The following is a 21,884-nucleotide window of genomic DNA, read 5'->3' as shown; positions in this document are numbered from 1 at the left end:
TTTAAAGTCAGAAGAAAGCGTAGTGTTCGGTCAGAGGATTTGACCCAAGCAGAGTGAAGGCAGCTGAGATTGCAACATATCCCACCATGCATCTTGCCCACACCTCAATACCTCTGCTTTGGCCCTGATGCTAAAATCTTTCAGGGGGAGGGTGTGTGGCTGCATGTTGTGAATTTTACACAGGCAAAGACAAGACAATGTTGATACATCTTCATGTGTAAGAGTCCACCTTGCCATTTTAGGTGGGAATCTGAAGATTTTCTAATTTTGAAGATGGACTGAAATCAAAACCTATATTGTCAATATTGTATTATTATTATTATTATTATTATTATATGCATTTATTTTTATTGTTCTAAAGTAACTAATTATTGCTTATTTATTATGTCTACACAGTATTGTTACAGTAATTATATTTACTAATTATCTTATTATGTTTACTATAAATTTGTACTGTTTTACTATGATATGAGTGATTTGCAGATTCTGATGAATATTTGGTTCAACATGTAGGCTAATATAGTTCCAATTAAACTGCTAATTCTGAGCATTTAACATTTAGGTTGAATAATTTTTTAGCAATTTCAAAGACTAATGGTAATGACTCCTAATCTTACTATGCAAACCGTTAATATTAGCATTGCACCTATTCTCCCTGCCTTTGATTGGTTGTATGCAAGTACGGCTAATTATACCACCAAAACTAGAAAAGGGTGTCTCATAAAAACGTATGACAATAACACTTTAAAAATAGATTGTAAATGTATAAGGATTTGTACATATAATAGTCTAACCAAATTGTCTAATGTAATCATTTTGACTTCAGAGCAACTTTAAAAAGTTCACAGCTGATTCGTGTCTCTGGTAGGTGGTGGTACCTGGGGGGGAGGGCTTTAAACATCAGATTCTGTAGAGACTCTGTAGAGTTACCGCGTGAACTGCATAAATGACGGCGTTAAAATGGCGCTTGTGCCAGTACAAAGTGGAACAAGCACACCTTGCTTGCCGGAATGTGAAGAGCAGAGAGCCGACTGCACTGACTCTTGGCTTGGCAGTGTGAGTAGGAGCCGCTCGGGCAGTGAAGGGTCACTACCAAATCTTATTTTTGTACTTGTAATCTAGTCTGAGAAAAATGGCAGTAAAACATGTCACTTTAGATTGGAGAAAATGGCTCTTTTGCTCTTTCTGCTCCAATGGCTCTTTTGTTTTCGATTGCAACATATTAAAATTGACTAATTTTCTGCACTGCAGTGGTAAAAACAAAAACATAAAACACAGGCCAATTGCATTTTGCAGATATTATATTCAGTTAAGCTTAATTTAAATATGTGAATTTTCTTGCCAAAGCCATTCTGCTTTGCTATTGATTAGTCAGCTGTAAGTTTGTGGCGTCTGTTGCGTGACCTTGTCCAGTGTGTGTGGCTGGCTTGGATATGTAAATGCGCAGCGCCTCTGAGATCCCTGGGCATTAACTGCTTCAGACAGTGCAATGGAGCTGCAAAGTGCAGGGGAGGAGAGAGGGTGAGAAAGTGAAAGAAAGAAAGAGAGAGAGAGAGAGAGAGGGGAAATACCGAAAGGAAAGAGAGATGCAGCTAAGACTGCACTGCTGCAGCCCGGCAGGGCTGGGCCGCCTCTGGCGCAGTGCTCAGCTGGGCACGCTCAGAAAATGCTCCCGTCAGCACAGACCCAACCAGCCGAGCTCAGAATCTATCAACCCTCAGCAGATGGCGATGCACTGGAACAGACAGCAGGTGTCTAAGGCAAGCTACAGCAATGGCTGCTGCATGGAGCATGTGAGGGAGAGACCAAGAGAGAGACATCGTAAGCTTGACATTTAAAATGACTTCACCGGCAGCGTGTCGCCAGGAGTTACTCACACGCTCCAACGCTGCTGGATGTGTTCGATGAATTTTACATACAGGACCCAAGGACAATATAATCATTCAAATTCTCTCAGCCACAAAGTCCACAAGAACCCCTTTCCTGTCCAAAGGTGGCATGAATAAATACATTCCACTAAATAGTATTGCTTATTTTTTCATAGCCCGGACCTACAAAGCTTTCAGAACATCTTCCTCTTGACAAGTCTACGCGAAATGCTCATAAAGCCTCACATGCATTAGAAGCGGATATTTAAGACTTTTAAACTAAATATCGCCATGCAACGGTCTATAATTATTATCTAAGTACCTCTGTGGGCAGACTCCTACGTGAAAAGAGAGGGTCAGGAGGTGCATCGGGAAGACCAAATACAATTCACGTGAACTTGATTACGCGACACAATGATTACGCATAGTTTTTATGGACGTACGCGTGTTAAGATGCGATGAGATTTTTTCCCCTATATTTGACAGAGATATGCTCATAAACAATGACAAACATAAATTATAATTACATCAGTGCAATATACAGGCAGAGCAGTGCCAAAACCAAAGTCAAACCACCAATGGAGCTATGGGCAAGTGTGTATTGCATTGTCCACTATTAAGAAGCACTGAAGGCTACATTTTGTTATTGCTGCAGGTCATTTCAGGATGAAGATGGGATTTCATACCCGATTCTCTTTGGGGTATACGTTCTTGCAACGAACACCAACAACAAGCATCACAAACGTCAAAGAAGTCACCGTTTCCCCGAAAATCAATTCAAGTCGCGGCAAATACCTGGGATTGCCACTGCTCTGTCAGAAAGCAATTCAAGCATGGGATTGCCAGAGGCCCTGATTCTTCAAGAAAATCAAGTGTTAAGGAAGACTATTTTAAATGTGCTCTCTAGCATGCAGTCATGCTTCCAGCCCTGAAGGGGTGTGGCCCTCCAGTTCATTAGCAGCCACATCCAGAATAACTCCCGTCCTGCGTTATAGCACCCCTGATCTCGCCCCTTTATGTCACATGACATATCACACTTAGTATGATTAAAGTGCCCATAACGACCTCTGCCAAGGTCATTTTGCATTTTTCATGTTCATCTGAATTCACCACAGCGAAGCAACATTTACTGAACTGTTATAACCTGTAACACACAACAGAAATGGACAGAGGTATTTTGTCATTTCAGGTGATTGCAGAATCACATAATTGACATTTGACATATTTGGCACTAAAAAGCTGAAAAAGGTAAAGACATTAACACAAATATCTCTACATGTCTATAACTACTTTATATCTTTGCACTCAGATCAATAAGTGCATTCTAATTATGTGCATGACCTGTAGTGATGGTAGCACAAGCTTGCGTTATTGTGTTTAAACCATCAGTAGACCAGGCTGCATAACCTGTCCCCATGAATGGACAGAGCAACATGCCCCGGCTATTTTATTAGTTTAATTTAACATCTAATGAGTGCTTACATTCACTTATGGGCTGAAATGGAAGCCAGTGGCAGAGTGGCACATTGTATGGCATAATGACACCGAGCTACCCCTGCCTCGAAAAACTGATCAGCTTTACACAGTTACAGAAACTGATGACGGAATTAAAAATGTTCCTAAGGTGACTGTGGGATAGTATGTGTGTGTGTGTTTATAACCACACACACACAAACACACACACAGACACAGACATATATATATATATATATATATATTTCTCTACATGCTAAAAAATGCATTGGTAATTTGAGAAGCAGCATTGTCATAAAAGCTCATTGAGGGGAGATAGTTTTCCATCAGATTGTCTTTTAGATTTTTTTTCATGACAATTTCCCCTACATTTCAATGTTTTTTTTTAGCAGTTTCATTGCTCCGTAAAAGCATAAGAAGCTAAAAGCGTTTACAGGCACCAGTGTTGCATCTAAAGCGTAAAAATAACAATTGTTATTAAAATAATAAAAAATTAAAGTGAAAACTTGTGTAGGTCTGGATCCTTAAACAAACCCATGACTCACTCTTGGATTTGACGATGTCTTGATCTAAACACTAGAAGCATGTAGAACCTTAACATGGCTCACGTTTTCATCGCATGAACTGCTACCTCAGCATGATTTTTAGTTCTATTTTGGAATACTTTCAGGCCTTCAGGCTTTCAGGAGTTCGCACAAAGTGCTTAGTCTCTGCAGTACTCAACGTATGCGTCTTGAGACCTTTAAAATTGGGAAGTGACGTTATTGTGCTGTTGTTCAGTGATCTGTACAGTACATTGTCTGGCAGACCATGGCAGAGCATGAGAGCTATTAAAAAAATAACTACCGAAAATTATTACCACAGATCTTGACAAATACCAAATTTTGGGGTATTTTCAAAACAGGACTCGTAACCTCCCACTCCCACTGTCCCACATGTGTATGTCCCAGTCTCAAGCATGTAATTTCACAAATATATTACATTGTTTTCACATATTTATGTCAACTTCCCTTGAGAGTAAAGAATGTCCATTATTTTAAATTCTATACACAACACACAGTTATGTATATGTATATATATTTGCATGTATTCATATATACATGCAGCCATATATACATAAACACACACTTTCATGCCTTTGGTGTTGCTTTGTTGTCCGTTTTGGAGCCTGAGAGGCCATTTTCTGTGTTGTCGTTCCCTGAAGAGCTCACAAGGCACTCTTTACTGAAAGAAAGAGAGAGACATATGACATATTCATCTGTAAAAAGACATTTTGGTTTTAATCTAAATACACTGCTCAAAAAATAAAAGGAACATTTAAACAACACAACTTAGGAAGCAACACTGATAGACAACAGGTGGAAATTATGCAGGTGGTGACCACAGACCACTTCTAGGTTTCTATGCTTTCTGGTTGATGTTCTGGTCACTTTTGAATGCTGGAGGTGCTTTCACTCTAGTGGTAGCATGAGACGGAGTCTACAACCCACACAAGTGGCTCAGGTAGTGCAGCTCATCCAGGATGGCACATCAATGTGAGCTGTGGCAAGAAGGTTTGCTGTGTCTGTCAGCGCAGTGTCCAGGCGACTACATTAGGAGATGTGGAGGAGGCCGCAGGAGGGCAACAACCCAGCAGCAGGACTACAACCTCTGATTTTGTGCAAGGAGGAACAGGAGGATCACTGCCAGACCCCTGAAAATGACATCCAGCAGGTCACAAATGTGCATGTGTCTGCTCAAACGGTCAGAAACAGACTCCATGAGGGTGGTATAAGGGCCCGACATCCACAGGTGGGAGTTGTGTTTTGGGTGGCCGCACAGCCATCTATCTGCCCGAAAGAGGTAGGATTGTGTCCAATTGAGCACATCTGCGACATGTCTCGCTCTATTGACCAATGCCAAGTTGCACCACAGATGGTACAGAAGTTGGCAGATTCTTTAGTCCAGGTCTGGGAGGAGATCCCTCAGGAGACGACCTCATCAGCAGCATCAGGAGCTCCTTGGATCTCAGCAGGGTGGTGTCAGCTGTGTCCAAATCTGGTCGGGTCATTTTGTCACGGCCGTTTGGCATGGTGAGGCAGATGATCTGGAACGATGACTGGACATGACGAGGAAGACGAACGCATTCACGAAACCGGGGTGATGAACAGGACAGGGGAGACATCCAATAACAATGAACAAGTAACATTTAACAATGACGGTGAACAGACACAAACAGGGCAGCTTTATACAATCAGAGGCAGGTGAACACGATCATGAAACTCCGGTCCAGATCCTGGACCTGGAGTAACCCCTTCTGGACCGGATCATGACATATCCTGCCTTCCTGTCTCTGGTTTTGTTTGTTAGCATCCGTGGGTGTTAGTGGGTAAACGGTGGAGACACAACTGCTTATTTTGAACCGCCCTGCAATTGGGTTTTCCCATCTTCAGCATTCTGTCTTCTCTCCACTGCATGATAGTCGAGGCCTCACACACTACTGAGCCTCTGTTTGACTTGTTTTAAGGACATTACATCAAAGTTGGATCGGCCTGTTGTGTTTTTTCAGTTGTCAGTACATTCAACTATGTAAAGTATTTAATATGAATATTTAATTCATTCTGATCTAGGATATCTTTTGTGTTCCCTTTATTTGAGCAGTGTATAAATATAATATTTAGGCACTAATGACCCTTTACATACAACAAAAAACTGCAATATATAAAGAATTGGTCTATACATGGTAGTTAAATAAAGTAATGCAAACATGAATCATACAGAATCGTAACGACAATTAGTTACACTGTAGAATAAATATAAAATTAATGTTTCCCTTTTTGTGTACACATTTGCATTACGCTGGCAGTCATGCACAAACATATGCTGAGACCTGATCGGTCAGTAAACCTGGTAATTCTTTACACGAATCTGCATTAATTTATTTGATGAAGTGTTTGAATGACGTTAAACCCAAAAGCACACTTACTTTTTCTCTGGGCCTCTTCTGAGGAGGAACAGGATTAATGATTTCAGAATCATGATTAATATAATCAGGCCAACTACCCCGCCAATCACTGACATGATGATGACTGTGAGAGTATCGTCCACTTCCTTCACTGTATTAGAGAGAAATACAGAGAATGTTTTTAGAGGAATATTTCAATTTGCCATGATAATTGAAAACACATTTTCTAATAACGCATGTCATAAAATAATGACCATACACTTTAGTACCACTGACATAGGTAAAGAATGCTATGACATCAATCACTTTTACTCAAAATCAAGATCTAACCAGGATTAAAGTTAACTTAACTTACAGTAAATTATTTAAATATAAGTGGTAATGAACAAAGGAAACTATTTGCCACAATTCACTAAATGTTCTCTATTAATGTGGAGGTGAAGCACAAACTGAAGAGTGAAAATGGATGACCACTGTATGTCTGATGGCTTACATTCCTCCACCACAAACAGAGTGAAAATGGCGCTGTGGTTGCGGTTCTTCTCTTTTGGGTTTCTGGCAAAGCAGATGTACTGTCCTTCGTCCTCAAAGGTGATGTTCTTCAGCAGAATGGAGATGTTGCTTCTCTTGCTGGAGCCCACAAACTCCACCCGGTCATGCAGGATCAACACGTTGGGCTCAATTCCTTCTGCAGGGATCACTGCCTCACAAAGCTGAGGGCAAGACATCGATAATTGTTGAAGAAGGACACAGATTTAACACCAAGGTCTCCAAGGTATTTGAGTGTTGGGAAAGATTAACATGTGTTATACATACAACAAAAAATCTGCAATATATAAAGAATTGGTCTATACATGGTAGTTAAATAAAGCAATGCAAAAATTAATCATACAGTGTATCAAAATATGCGGTATACCATTTTACCTGTGAGAAAAAAAGCATAGCATAGACTATACTAGAAGTGGTGAGAAAAGAAAGTTAGAACATATTTTTGGAAGATATTATTCCAGTCAGGGACAAAGAAAAATGTTGAAGCAGAAGAAATGACTCTAGCAATTCTATTTTTTTCCTAGTATGTGTCACTATACTTTTTATGCTTCTAACTCCTGTGCTTCTCTCCATCCTATGGGAACTGCGATTATACGTTGAAGAAACCCAGTTTTATAAGGCTCTGCTGTGCTATTGACGCTATCTAGCTGTGGTGCTGGACACACTGCCGTACCAGGACCACCGTTTGCCGCAGTGCTGTTGAGGAGTCTGAATTATATTTGGGTTTTATGATCAGCAGAAGAGTCCGTGGGATTCTAAGCGCTACTTGAGGACATCAGAAGTCACTAAAGTCACTTTGTTTGATAGCAGTTTGACAATGGTTGACAGTCAATGCTAAATGAATTTCATATCAGGAATAAAAATGCTTCCTGTGTAAACTATGCCAACCATAGTGGCAGATTTTCTACATTCTGCATAAAGGTCTGAAATCATGTTTTGCTTATTTCTTCTGTCTTTTCATACATTACTGGTTGTCCGAGAGCCTGGTGGACTAAGTCATGTAACGTGGACATGTCATGGGCAGACTGGAGACTTTACGTGCCTTCTGCATAGTGCCGTTGTCGTTGTACTGCCAATTGAAGTAGAGGTTCTTGATGCCGATACAGCTGGAGTAGGTACATGGCAGGAGAACAGTACTGCCGTTCATCGCTTCGACAAATGGAACTTTCCCCACTGACACTTCCAAAGCCTGGGCACTCCAAACCCCTAGGAATGAAATAAAATAAAGAAAGTCAGGTTAAAGTGCACAAGCATAGGCTACTGTGCTTTCATGTATGTTGTTCCTCCACCAGGAAGGATGGTAAAGAGATGCTTAAAGACCTGCTGGATGCATAGGAAAGGTAAATGAGAGCAAGAAATAATAGTGGGAGAAGATATAGGGAGATAAAGTGGTATGGACAGTAACATTCGATCTACCAGTATTTTATTATCCAAAAAAAAAAAAAATAAATTCCAAATTCCAAAGAGATCATGTCTGGGAGAAAAAGGACGCCTGAAATGGCTGAAGAAACGTCAATGAAATCCTTGCTCTTGGTTAAAAGCAGTGCTGATTGTTTAAGGAAGTGATGATGGTGCTCTCTTAGCACCAATAAAGTCAGAGAGTCGGGGGAGGGGAGCACTTTCAGTCTAGTCTGAAGCACTCAGGCATCTCCGGCATGTATTTTGGCTTCGGCGGTGAGAGGAGTGCACATGACTATTTTTATACCCCAACTTAACTTTTCGTTCCAGAGAGGGCCTGTGTGTGTGTGTGTCTGTGGAGCTGTGTACACTACCACTCAAAAGCCTAGAGACATTTAGAGATGTCCTTCATGATGTACCAGATAATTGCCAGACTGCCATTAGTGAAGACAGGATTCCACTGGAACTCAAGACTAATTATTGCTGATAACGGATTTATATCCAGATATTCCATGTCCAGCGCCCATAGGCATTTACGGCATTAATAATATCTGCACAGTTTTTGTCACGAATTGTTACTTTGGGTAAAAACAATTGTAAATGACCCTAAATTGAACAATTTTGCAAGCCCAGACCCAACTTTGATATATCAATTATTCTATATGAAAATGTAAAACAAATCACTTTTACTGCACATCAGCACAAAGAAGACAGCAAATTTTAAACCAGGTTTCTGTATTAGACTAGAGCATATATAGACATCATCGAGGAGATGGTTTCTGTTCTATCTGCCTTTCGTGTTTGCCGCACCCTAAATATGACATCCTCACGACTGAAGGTTGAATGGGGACGTGCAGGAGTAGGTTGTGTCAAAACAAGGATTTTTAATAAAAGGAAACATAAAAAGGTTTGTGGGCCAGAACAAAAGATAACAATACAGGAGCTGCAAGCAACATTAAGATGTGCAACCAGTTTGTCAGTAGAACACAACACCTAGCAGAAGGTAAGGACAGTCTCTCCACATTAATGCAGCCGCCATGACTGACGGCAGCCTACTGCTTTTAACAGGTCCTGATGGCTCCTGCGCCATAGTAATCATCCGAGAGCCATCATGACCTGCTATTAAGGCACATCATAGACCTCTGGGAATCACGCATAAAAATAGATTTTAGAAAATGAAAAATAAAACTACATTCAGCCTAAAAGTTTTGATCTGGGGATTCCTTATAGGAATGTAAGGAAACAAATACCCGCTGACAAAAATGAAAATGACCCAATGTGCTAGAGATATGGAGCATACTTTTTGGCACAATTTTCTTTTTTTACGTAAGATACAAAAGGCTTATTAGGGCTTTATGTAAAATAATATGATTTCAGACAGGATAACACCTAAACCAAGACTCCAAAATACATAAGTGAGAATGCTTATAATGAATATACAGGGTGGGCCATTTATAATAAAATGGGAATGGTTGGTGACATTGAACACATTTTATACGTTTTCAGAAACTTGTAAATAACTCATGAAAGAATAAAGTTACGTTAAAACCAAGCACACCATTGTTTATCTTGTGAAATTACCAACAAATGTGATGTGTCACATGACCCTCTTCCTATTGAAAAAACAAAAGTTGGATCCAAGATGGCCGACTTCAAAATGGCCACTATGGTAACCACCCATCTTGAAAAGTTTTTCCCCTCATATATACTAATGTGCCACAAACAGGACGTTAATATCACCAACCATTCCCATTTTATTAAGGTGTATCCATATAAATGGCTCACCCTGTATATTAAAATATAAATAAATATGAATCATTTATAATCAGTTATCTCTTTCATTCCTTTTGATTCTAATTTTGTAATTGTCATTTATCATGCTCATAGTCTCATTGTCTGTTTTTTTTTTTTTTTGTATTTTATTGGATAGTATTGTCCTTGCATTAAAAACTTTCTATTAAGTTCTTTCCAATATCAGTTTGATATCAATTGACACAACCATCTGATTTCTTGAAAAATGACAAATTGGGCTGAATCGTTAATCATAAACTTCAGCAAATAATACCTACAACTTGTGATACCTAATTTTAAACTCTCCTATATCCAATTTATTCAGTCATGCAACAAATCCCTCAGAATTTGAAGTTCAGACTAAATCCCTGAACTCTGCTTCAGTGCTGAGCCCATATGGCTTCTCTGCAGATATTGATTTCTACTGACTTACTGCTTAAGATGGATGAGATGTCATTATAAAGGACATGCTCCTAACATGCATGCCTGTTTTGGGAGGGGTCACTATCACCATGTAGAGAGAAGGGACAGATTTAGTAGCAACACACTTCACCTTATTTTTTGTCTCACCCTCATCAGTTTGTGCCTGTTTTGCATCTCTGGAGAAATGGAGGAGGAAGGATGTGTGACGTGTTGGTGGTAGTGCATTTATATCGGCCAGAATAGAGAAATTGAGCTGTAATTCATTGCTATTTATAATTTGGTTTCTAAATTCATCTGCAGGGTGGGGGTGTCAGGAATGCAACTGTATGTGGTAACCTTTCTGGTAATTTTAAGAAATCAAAACATTGTACATATTGCTACAGGACCCACCCACTGGTGCAAAAGTGTATATATGTGGATTATTTTTATTTCATACAATGCAGGATGTGCCATAAGTATTTATATTATCCATAAACCATAATATGCAGCTAGGCTAATATTATTTTGCCAAGCACTCAGTCTCTAAGGTTCTAGATACATGATGTATGTAAATTATTCAGAGCCACTTGTTATTTTGGTTTCTTTATCTGACATGGACATTAATGCTAAGTGCCTCATTATTTCTTCTATCAATCAGCATCCAACCCTTTTTTGTTCATGCATGGTAAAGCTAAAAGCAGAAACAGTAAAATAAATAAAACTATAAAATAAGACTTTTAAAGATATTAAATTATTTATGCTTTGTTTTTACAAATCAGAAAGTGTTACAAAAAAGCAAACTTCCCAGAACAGGTCAGACATCTTCGTACAGAAATAACACTGACCTTCATCAGAGAATCAATCATCATGAATAATACATTTCTACTTACTATTTACTATTCAACTTTACCAGAATGTCAGCATGCTGTGACTTACTCTTAACTTCGTCTCAAACATATGTACTCTTATGTCATGCACTGGTGCCATTTGCTAAAATTATTTAAGTAATTTTTTTGCTCAATAATGTATACACAACACCCCGTATTGACAAGAAAACAAAAAAATGTTGTCATTTTTGCACATTTATTGAAATATCACATGGTCCTAAGTATTCAGAGCCTTTGCTCAGTATTTAGTAGAAGCAGCCTTTTGATCTAATACAGCCATGAGTTTTTCACACATAGATTTGGAGATCCTCTGACATTCCTCATTGCAGATATTCTCCATTTCTGGCAGGTTGGATGGTTCACATTGGTGTATTGCCATTTTTAGGTCTCTCCAGAGAGTTAGGGCTTTGGCTGGGCCATTAAATTTTTTGTAAGGTCATTTCTTCGTTATTTTAGCTGTGTGCTTAGAGTCATTGTCTTGTTGGAGGGTAAACCTTGGGCCCAGTCTGAGGTCCTGAGCACTCTGAAGAAGGCTTTCATCCAGGATATCCCTGTACTTGGTTGCATTCATCTTTCCCTTCACTGCAACAAGTTGTCCTGTCCCTGCAGCTGCAAAACACCCCCACAGCATGATGCTGTCACCACCATGCTTCACTGTTGGGACTGTATTGGACAGGTGATGAGCAGTGCCTGTTTTTCTCCACACATACTGCATAAAATTAAGGCCAAAAAGTTTTATCTTGGTCTCATCAGCCCATAGAATCTTATTTCTCACCGGCTTTGAGTCCTTCAGGTGTTTTTTTTTTAGCAAACTCCATGCAGGCTTTTATATGTCTTCTACTGAGGAGAGGCTTCCTGCGGGCCACAGTGACGGCTGACTTTCTACAGCTTTCTCCCGTCTCCTGACAGCATCTATGGAGCTCAGCCACAGTGATCTTTGGATTCTCCTCTCTAACCAAGGCTCTTCTCCCCAGAAGTTTGGACGAATGGCCAGCATTAGGAAGGGTTCTGGTCATCCCAAACGTCTTCCATTTAAGGATTATGGGTGCCACTGTGTTCTTAGGAACAGCAATATTTTTGTAACCATGACCATTCCTTAATGTATAGAGTCTGTGTGACAGCAAATATCTCTTCCAGAACCCTATCCCTCAGTATTGTCCACTGCAACACTTTACTCTTAGTTCCTTACACTGTGACCAGTGGCGTGGATGTGAAATTGACTAAGTTAAGGATAATTAGTGTACACAGGTATAGGGTAAACCTTGTTGTGACTTCAGATTCACCCTCACTGCCAGCACAGGTGGCATGTGACCCGACTACCAATGCTGATATGCTTCAGCAAATGATTGAAAGGTTGGCACACATACTTACGATGGGTCACATTCACGTAACCAAAAATATGAGTAGTGATCTAGGATTGGCCTTTCCCTATTCATATCATGGCCTTATATATATAAAAAAAAGAAATAAAGTGCATTGCGCCATTCTCAGAATAACCTGTAATATATAATTCCCATAATCCCTTCAAATAATCTGAGATTAAAAAACAACAACAAAACAAGCAACAGCCTCAGTGCTGGCCAGATGTTGGCCCCATGCAAGTCCAGGTCAACACCTGGATCCAAACATGGTCATAATTCATCCAGACGTAGAGAACAGGCAGGGGTGAGATTAGCCCATATTCACATAATCCTATATCGTCCTGACAGCGTCTGTGTGGCTTCAGACGTGTCAGTGATAAAACTGGGACAGGAGAAAAAGGCTCTGCTGTGTGAAAATGGACAGGTCTATGCTGAAGTAATGCAGAAGAGAAGCCCTTAAACATTATTCTCTTCCTCCATCTTCTCTTTGCAAAAGCTCCTCCCTCAGGATGTAGCAACCATCCATCCAGCCGTCCAAGCAGCTATTAAATCTGATTGAATCTTATGTCAAGGCTGGAGTCTTTCCAGCGAATTGCAGAATTTACAGCAGAATGGCATCTGGCTGAACAAACAGTCACCTACACACTCATGCAACATACAGAATCTGCTTGCATGATTTAATATGCTTTATTATCCGCATTTATTTTTTCAATCTCAGCAGGATGTTACTCATTCTGCCTGCTTTAGGCTCTTTGGCTCCACTCACCTCCTCTCTTTCCCACTACGTCCAGCTCCGCCCTCTGCTAAAAAGGATGTTAATTATTCAGAATCCTGCTTCCCGCCTTCTTCGTAACAGAGGTGCTGAGTCAGCCTTTCCCAGTGGATTTCACCATCTCCACACTGTTTCGAGCTACAAGAACACTGCCAAATACGTCATATGTCATATGCAAAATTTTCTGTCCTCAATAATGATTGTCATTCTGCAGAATATATTGACCTCCGTGCAGAAAGTAAAATTGTTGGTACATTTACTTTTCATCCTAAAAGGTTTCTTTCACTTAAATTGTATTTGTTGTATGGCCATGTTTTATGGTTAATTTTTCTTGAAGACTTATAGAAGAGCAGTGCAATAATGCCAACAAGCTCCACACTCTGCCAGCCTGGAATCAGGCCAGTTCTCTCACAGCTTCCCAGTCTGAGCCTGTCTGCTCCGAAACCTGTCCCTCGTTGGATGCTATCATTTGACAAGCATCTACTCGCTTGCTCTGTGTGACCTTTGACCCGGTGCCATCTAAGGGCACTCCTGCCAATCCAAAGAATGTGATACAGAGAGGGTGTCAGGGTTGGTGATGAATTCCAAAGAAGGGGAATTCCTCACATTATCACTTTAATTTCCACCCAGTTACATTCACACCTTAATGAAGTATTGGAAAGATTACTTCCTAAAATGACCAAATCACTCACCATTAGCAGGTCTTGAGTGCCGTAACCCAGGTTAGGACTTTGGGCACAGGGCACCTCAGTTAATTTATTTAATAAAAACGAAACCTCATCAACAGACTCACACTCTTGCCCACACGCAAGAAAACAATAACCCCTGCGCTAATTGTCATTCCTGACCCAGTGATCCACGCTCCCTGATATTCAGTAGCCTGATTTCCATAATTAATAAACTTGCCAGTCCCTTACCATTAGCAATCAAAATAGAATTGCCATAACATAAAATGTTTTAGTAAAACCAAAGCATCTCATGATCACTATGCACTATGCACATGATCATGAGCACTATGATCTTTGTATGAGGAAAGATTGGCATATGTGTTAAATTATGGTGGATTTTAGCATCACTAACTACAGAGACTCAGTGTTAATAGGTGAAAGTGAAAGTGACATATAGCAACATGGTGCACACACCAAAATGTGTCTTCTGCATTTAACCCATCGCACTTGAGCAGTGGGCAGCCATGAGTAGGGACAGTACTTTGCTCAAGAGGACCTCAGTGACACCTTGACAGTTTGGGATTTGAACCCGCAACCTTTCAGATACAAATCTGCTTCCTTACCCACTAGGCCACCACTGGCCCTGATGATCTACTTGGGGACACAATGGGGCTAAGTGGGGTTCAAACCCCTAACCACGGTTCACTAGGCTATCGCCAGACATATATTTTCAAGATACATTTCTAAATTCAGCATTGTCTCTGCGATCCCTATTCTCCCCAACTTCCATCATAATTGATAAAGGCTGTGCAGAAGTTGCTGTGCATGAGTGCACTGTGAGTACTGCGCACAAAGTGTTTTATTACAGTGAGAATAGAACTTAATGCTGGCTTCAACGACAGAATCAATAGTCATGAATAACACATTTGAGCAAGTGCAAGGGTGCAAGGTTACAACACACACAGACACAGCAACACAGTCACCAATGGGGTTTCAGGTGTCAGTGCGTGTCAGGGCTACAAGCAGAGGGTGGAGGTGTTGGCAGGATAAGACTCCGGTTGGTGATCTTGCTGGAGAGTGGGTGAGGGGGGTTAGAAAGACGAGGAGACGGACTGTTAAAGAGTGCTCCACAAGTTAAATAAAGGAATACATAAAATAATGAATTAATATAAAAACAGAAGATGGCACGCAACAAGCATGCAGGTGGATTGGCTTGGCACACGTTCGGCCCTCTTCGCGCCCCCCTTGTGGACGCGTACAAGTGTTGGCACCGGAAGAGCCGTTAACTTCTGTCCTTCACCCACATCTACATGGGCGCGGTATTTATAGCATCGCCACACCTGACACAGATCAGAACGCAGCCTGTTGCCCTTATGAATGCACTTTCCTTATCTCACAAAGGCCTTCCCTGGATTCCTTAACAGACATATTTTGTGTCACAAATGACATTTATAAGTCATTAAAAATATCGGACGAAGGCGGGTATTCTAATATCTTATTACACAGGAGCTTTATGTGGATGCTAACTTTAGGCCTGCAGACCTTTAAAAATAACACTGGACACCGATGAAAAATTCATTACGAACAACAAGCAAAGTTACTGGAGAGTAACGGCAAAACGTTGCTGTCAGCGTGTTTTTTTTTTTTTAGGAGCCGCCACCCCTGTGTGCATGCTTGCATTTGGGTGAAGAGGACTGCAACATGTAGAGAGCGCGGGGATGCCGTAAAGTCACGTTTGCATATTCCCACTTTTGTGCAGCGTGTCCCCTAATTGAAACCAAATGCAAATGTTAACCATTTTTCTTGTGCGCGTAGCCTACGTTCCGGGCACACGCGCAGGCAGCCTGGTGCTTGATAGATTGGGGTTCCATTTATTTTCATTGGTGTAAGATCAACCTGCGCTGACGTCCAGCCAATTCATTTGGCACTGCAGTGAACGCTGAAAGAAATAAATAAATGCATACATGCGTTAAAATAAAACCCGGCCCCCCCTTTACACGCCAGCCGCTCCTATATCATCCGATTACAGAGTCACTGCAATCATACAAAGTGCCTTTCTTCCTGCTGAATAAATTCCCCTTGAGTCCGTAATAACACACACACACCCACACACTCACAGACATTCTGGGGTTTTACATCAGGCCCCCCTCCTATCCACTGAGGTTTCTATGGGAACATTTACATTAGCCCTTTGGCTTGGATCCATTAAAAGAAAAACCGTCCCAGTTTTTCGGCCTTCACTTCACCTTGACAATCATACGGGAAAAGTCCCCTCGCCGCACCGAGCGTCGTGCCATCCCAGTACGCCCAGCGGGCGTTCATTTGTTATCTTAGCGTCTGTGACTCGATGGCCGGCATACCAGGCTGGGTGTCACGAGGCAGGGGACTTGCCACAGCAGCTTCTTCACCAGCACAAAGTTGGGAATGCGTACCGTGCGTTTCATGTTGCTATAGGACCTGCCGTTTACCCAGTAAAACGGTGCGCCGCGGTGCGAGACCTGCGAGAGGGACAGGGAAGGCTGTAAATGTTCAATAACCGGCAGGGGAGGGTGGCTGAGTCTTATACTCACCGCCCGACAACTTTTCCAATGACATTATTGATTTTTTTTTTTCTGTCTATGTCGCCGTGCCAGTAGTTCTTTAAGGGCAATAATCACGCTACGCTCTGTGGCACCTTATTCGCGTTCTCAAGTTTTTGCCGACTGCAGGACAACGTTGCCTATGGACGGTAATTACAGTTTTTTCTTTTTATTATTTTTATTTAAATAAGTGTTGTTGATACCCGACTGTAAAAAAAAAAAAAATAGTTTGTTATATGAATGGACACCGTGTTCAAACCACGGCCCTGAATTTCACACGCTGACCCCTAGTACTCTAAGAGGAGAGGGGACAACTGTGGTGAGACGTGATCCATGTAACCAAATCTGTTCCGCTACTTCAAAGCAACAAGTAAACAAGCATGCAGCCCTGACCGCCCGGGTCCTCACGCCGGTGCAAGCTGTGCAGAACGCTGCAGAAAGCTGGCTGCCACCCCGGCGCTGAGGGACGAGGAATGTCAACAGAAAGTCAGCTTTTCCGACTCACCGAGGAGAAGCGTGATGAGCAGGCTGGCGTGAAAGGCATCGCCTGAGCTGCGGAACCGGTGGAGAATCGACCCACTCCTTCCGCGGGTCTCCATGGCGGTCTGCTGGTGGGGCAGCCTGTTCATCTCCGTGTCTGCCTGTCTGTCTGTCTGTCTGTCTGCCACCACCTGGTTACCCCTGTGGGCGTCCTTCAGAGTTGGGGCAGGCTGGGCTTGGGCGGAGGGGAGGGGTGTAGATGAGACGGAAAAAAAAAAAAAAAGGCAGGGACTGCCTGTCCTCTTCTCTCCTCCTTTGCCGTGAGTCCCAGAGAGAAGGAGACTGAAGGAGAGAAGACACAGTAAAGAAAAGAAAAAAAGCATGAGAGGCAGGCACTGTGTTCATGGAGCGTCCGAGAGAGAGAAGGAGGGAGGGAGGGAGAAGACGTGAACGCACAGACAGGAAAAGAGGAGGCTGCACCTTATTGGGATCTTCTCTGCTTTAGTCACAGGCTGTCGCTGGAGGGACGGCGTGGACGGAGCGGCTGTGTGGTTGCTGTGCACTGCTCACGGTCGGGCAAGGGAGAGAGAGAGAGAGAGAGAGAGAGAGAGAGAGAGAGCATTGTCCCCATAGGCGGGTTGAAGTGGGGGAGTGGGGAGACGAATGGAGCTTACCGGCAGCCTCCTGGCTGGTGCAGGGACTGCGAACAGTAAAAGCCACTGCAGAGGTATGGAAGAGAGAGAGAGAGAGAGAGAGAGAGAGAGGAGTCGGGGGGACTTTAGCATGATTTGTATCGGGGGAGATTACGTCCACTCACAGCAATGCGCTGGGCACGCGTCTGCAGAAAATACCGAGGACATCAAGTCCCCTTCCCAGTTCATTGCTCGTCTTCTTTATGAATAGAGCCTTTTTGCACCATAACCCCCGTCTTTTCTCTCTCGCTCTTTTTCTTTCTCCCCCACCTCAATCCGCCTCTTCTGCCTCAAGGTGATTGCGAACAGAAGCCTTTCTGACCCTGAGCTCCGGATTAGTCTGTTTTCTGCATTGCAGACTGAAGACAGAACTGAAGCCCACAAGATTTATGACACTATATACGGTCCATGAGATCCATAAGATGCTGACACAGAGAAGGAAATTACATGCACAGCAAAATGAAAAGTTAATAACACATTTGTTTAGTTACAAGTGAATATTTTTATTTCAGCATTTCAGCACAGTAAAAACTATAACTTACATTATTCTTGCAAATCTCAAAAAGCAAGGCTGTGTATTAATGGAAACATTGTACTGATGTACAATTATTATCTTTTAAAATGCAATATAAATTCACACATTTTATTTTCACTGATTTCAACAGTTAATGTCCTTTTTTTTGCATTAGCCAATCATTATGCATATTCATACTGTTCAATACTGCATTATCAACAAGAAGACAATGTTGATAATAATGTCTAGCCTGAAGCATAAACCCATAACTGTGTTGTTATAGATACCTAAACATTTCAACACACAGAATGGCCATGGGCTCCTTCAGGTTACATTTTGTACTGTGGGAAGGTGCTCAAATGCCTCATCTGCTGCTAACGTCCTGGTGCCAGATGCCAGCAGACCCACACGAGATCTTTTGGAGTCTAAGGGCATATTAGTTTATTGCATAATGGTAGTTTTAGTTTTGTGGCTGGCTGGTGAGTATACAAATATAGCAGAAACAAGCTGTTCCTTCTCATTGCATCTTTCAACTTTTAAGTGGAGTGGAAATTGCTGTTTCGAATTAATCACAGAGTGAAAATACTAGGCGGGTTACGTACAACATCACTTATCACCTGGCCTTTTTCTTGGGATTAGAATGACTCCATTAGACACTGCTTTAGTTTCATATTTATTCTCACATAGTCAATGGAATCAGGCATTATTAGCATTGAGATGAAATGGCGTTTCCATAGAAGCACAGATCTGTACGTATATTACATTGACCTTTCTTTATTTTGTTGTCACTCTTATCCAGAGAGATTTGCATTCACTTATTGCAGGGACAGTGCTAGGGCAACTCGGGACTGCAGAGGTAGGAAGTTGAAAGTAAATGCATGGCATTGTGGCTCTCATTAAACATCCATGTGTATCAATCAATCGATCAATCAATCAATTAGTCAATCATGGTTCATTTATGTAGTACCTTTCATGTAAATATCAGTACAAGGTGTTTAACTAAGAAAAAATCTCTTCTAAAATCAGGAAATCATTTAATTAAATACGACAAAAAATTACTAAAGAAAATTCTAAAGGAATGACCTCATATTTCATTTAAAGGTGATTAAATCAACTGTAATCAGTTACATGCAGATTTAGGCATTTATCACCAAAACCAAAGAACTAAAGAAGAATCACCTCACTTTAACATGCTAACATCAAATCCTGAAAATAATATGGGGTGTAAAACTGGGCCAGACTGAAAATTAATCAATATGACCTTTATTGTCTTACGCAGGGCTGTAATTGTGTGTGAGGGAGTATCGTTTGAAGAGCAGCATCCTGTTTCCTCGGGTGACTATGGCAAACCTGCGAATATCCCTTTCAGATCACATCATCACTCGTCTTATTTTATTAGTCATATTGTCCTCCGGCTTTTTTTCCCCCCATTTACATTCATGTATCTGCTGTGCAAAAAAAAAAAAAACATTAGCTGCCCTACCTTTCCCATGATTAATAAATTAACAAATAAATGCTGGTAAAAAGTCAGTAAAACCCTTTTCATCGTTTGATCTGTACATTTTTGCTTGTGGTCCTGCTTGCAGTGGTCTTGTGTACTTTCTACCTCAAACAGATTTAGCTCGGCCACCTTGACTTGCTGCCGTTTTCGGAGGGGTGGGATATTTAGAACTGTGGGTGGGGCCAACACTAGCAGGTGATGTATGAGTGACCTGGAAATGTCACAATGCACATAAAAAAAGCACAGAACAAGCGGTTTGTATAGAACTTCTTTGCTCCAAGACTCATTTGCTCATGTAGAGTAAAGGCTTCTGCAAGGGGTTGGTTTTGTCCTTCCGCCACTATTTTGCCACAGTGCCTCGTCCTGCTTCGGCTGTTTCTCATCCTTACTGACGTCAGAAGACGCTTTGAAAGACGAGTCCTTCATTTTTTTACAGCTTGGCCTTCCACACATTTGGAACATGGATGATTAATAAGGATGAGATCAATGAAAGATGAGCTGTTTGGTCAACAGTGCAACGCAATGCAAGGTCAAACGATGTCCATGTTACTGAAAAAAAAAAAAAGAGTTCAGCGATCATTGATTACTGTTTCAGATCAAGATGAGGAGACATTTGCCGTCACAGAATCATCAACAGTATTTTCCCCATAATTTGTGTGCTCCTCCCTGAATTGATGAATGGGTGCGTCATCTGTCCAACCACCCTGTGCGGAGAACAGCTGTCTTTCTGGTTGAAGGTCATCTGATGCAGGGGGGATTACGTGACTTCACGACTGCAGCTGTGGCCCTGAAACACACCGTCTGCAGAACAGAGCGGCTCGACGCCGGTCCATTTTGTTCTAAAATCCCATACATTCTCCCTCAGAATATCACAGACTGGGGGGAATTTTTGAAAAAAGATGACCTTTTACCACTCTGTGATTGGTTATATACAGAAACCAATCACAATGCTCCCCCACGCACACTAGTGTAATATGACCTTGGAATCCATACTGCAGCATCCCGTATAGGTGTGCAGGGATGGGCATATTCACATAATGGACTCTTCAGTATGAAATGGAATGTCATAAAGGAGAACTGTGTGTGTGTGTGTGTGTGTGTGTGTGTGTTAGAGAGTGGGTGGGAGGGAACTAGATAAATTGGATAGGTGAGAAAAGAAGTGAGGAGGGATGGGAAGGATTTAAGGAGGTACGTCCTGACTGGAGCAAGAAGAGAGGAATGGAGACTCACCGAGAATCTTGAAAATGTTCTGGGAAAAGCCACATTCTCAACAAACGCGGAGTTTTGATGCCTTAGCAATGAGGACGTCTCATGTTTTTGCTGAGATGTGCTCTTGCTAAAAAATGTACGTTACAGATATTTGGATATTCACTTTCATCTGAAAGGACCAGGAAGGAAGACTTGGTTGGCAATTAGACGGTCAGGTTTTGCACCAGAAAGCGTGATGAAGCAAAACTCTTTGCCGGGATGGAGAAAAAAACGGAAACAGTGTAGGGAAAGGGTGAGCAGGAGAGGAGAGAAGAGACTGAAGGTTCTTTTTTTAAAAAATCTCTTCGCCCGCTGCTTTGTCCACAGCCACCAACGCAATGTGGTGCATCCTTTTAACCAGGCGCCTCATAGAATTACCAATACGACCTCAGAAAAGCCTGTCGAGGAGGGAGAAAGGGACGGGGCTGCTCTCTCCTTCTGTCCCCTGCTGCATCCCCACCCTCCCTTTCTGCTCACTCAGCCTCTCTCTCTCTCTCTCTCTCTCTCTCTCTATTTTTTCTTTTGGGCTACAGCGTGGACGAGCAGAGCGATCTGTGAGGCCTGAGAATCAAGGTGAGCACATTGGGAGGCGAGGCGGTCAGGGTGCTCTGCAGCAGGCAAAATTCTTTCATTTGGTTTGGCTCAAACTCACAGACCGTCTAACTGCCTTCAGCTCTTCACAGACAATGCAGGTGAGTTTGTCTAAAGTTTGTCTCTTGGCATGCAATGACTTCCATGTCGCATCAAGTAGCTGTGG

The 21,884-nt window shown here is 41.8% G+C and overlaps 1 protein-coding gene across 3 annotated transcripts; it reads right to left on the bottom strand.

Annotated features, from left to right (window-relative positions):
* Nucleotides 1-1,188: 1,188 nt before the first annotated feature.
* Nucleotides 1,189-17,893, bottom strand: scn4ba (sodium channel, voltage-gated, type IV, beta a). Of its 3 annotated transcripts, XM_028962593.1 has the most exons (8): nt 17,847-17,893; nt 17,653-17,734; nt 17,198-17,514; nt 7,877-8,040; nt 6,779-6,998; nt 6,307-6,436; nt 4,478-4,565; nt 1,189-1,780 (listed from the first exon to the last, which is right to left on the bottom strand). In XM_028962593.1, exons 3-8 carry the CDS (start codon nt 17,319-17,321, stop codon nt 1,766-1,768), a joined length of 741 nt encoding a protein of 246 aa, XP_028818426.1. In that variant the 5' UTR covers nt 17,322-17,514; nt 17,653-17,734; nt 17,847-17,893; the 3' UTR covers nt 1,189-1,765. The 3 variants fall into 3 exon arrangements, with proteins under 3 accessions (XP_028818426.1, XP_028818427.1, XP_028818425.1); XM_028962594.1 differs by lacking the exon at nt 17,847-17,893 and having other exon boundaries at nt 17,629-17,699; XM_028962592.1 differs by lacking the exons at nt 17,653-17,734; nt 17,847-17,893 and having other exon boundaries at nt 6,307-6,324; nt 6,400-6,436; nt 17,198-17,608.
* Nucleotides 17,894-21,884: the final 3,991 nt, after the last annotated feature.

This window comes from Denticeps clupeoides, chromosome 19 (genome assembly GCF_900700375.1).
Source record: "Denticeps clupeoides chromosome 19, fDenClu1.1, whole genome shotgun sequence".
Classification (NCBI taxonomy): Eukaryota; Metazoa; Chordata; class Actinopteri; order Clupeiformes; family Denticipitidae; genus Denticeps; species Denticeps clupeoides.
Note: the sequence above shows the minus strand (reverse complement) of the source record. Positions and strands in the feature narration are given on the sequence as shown.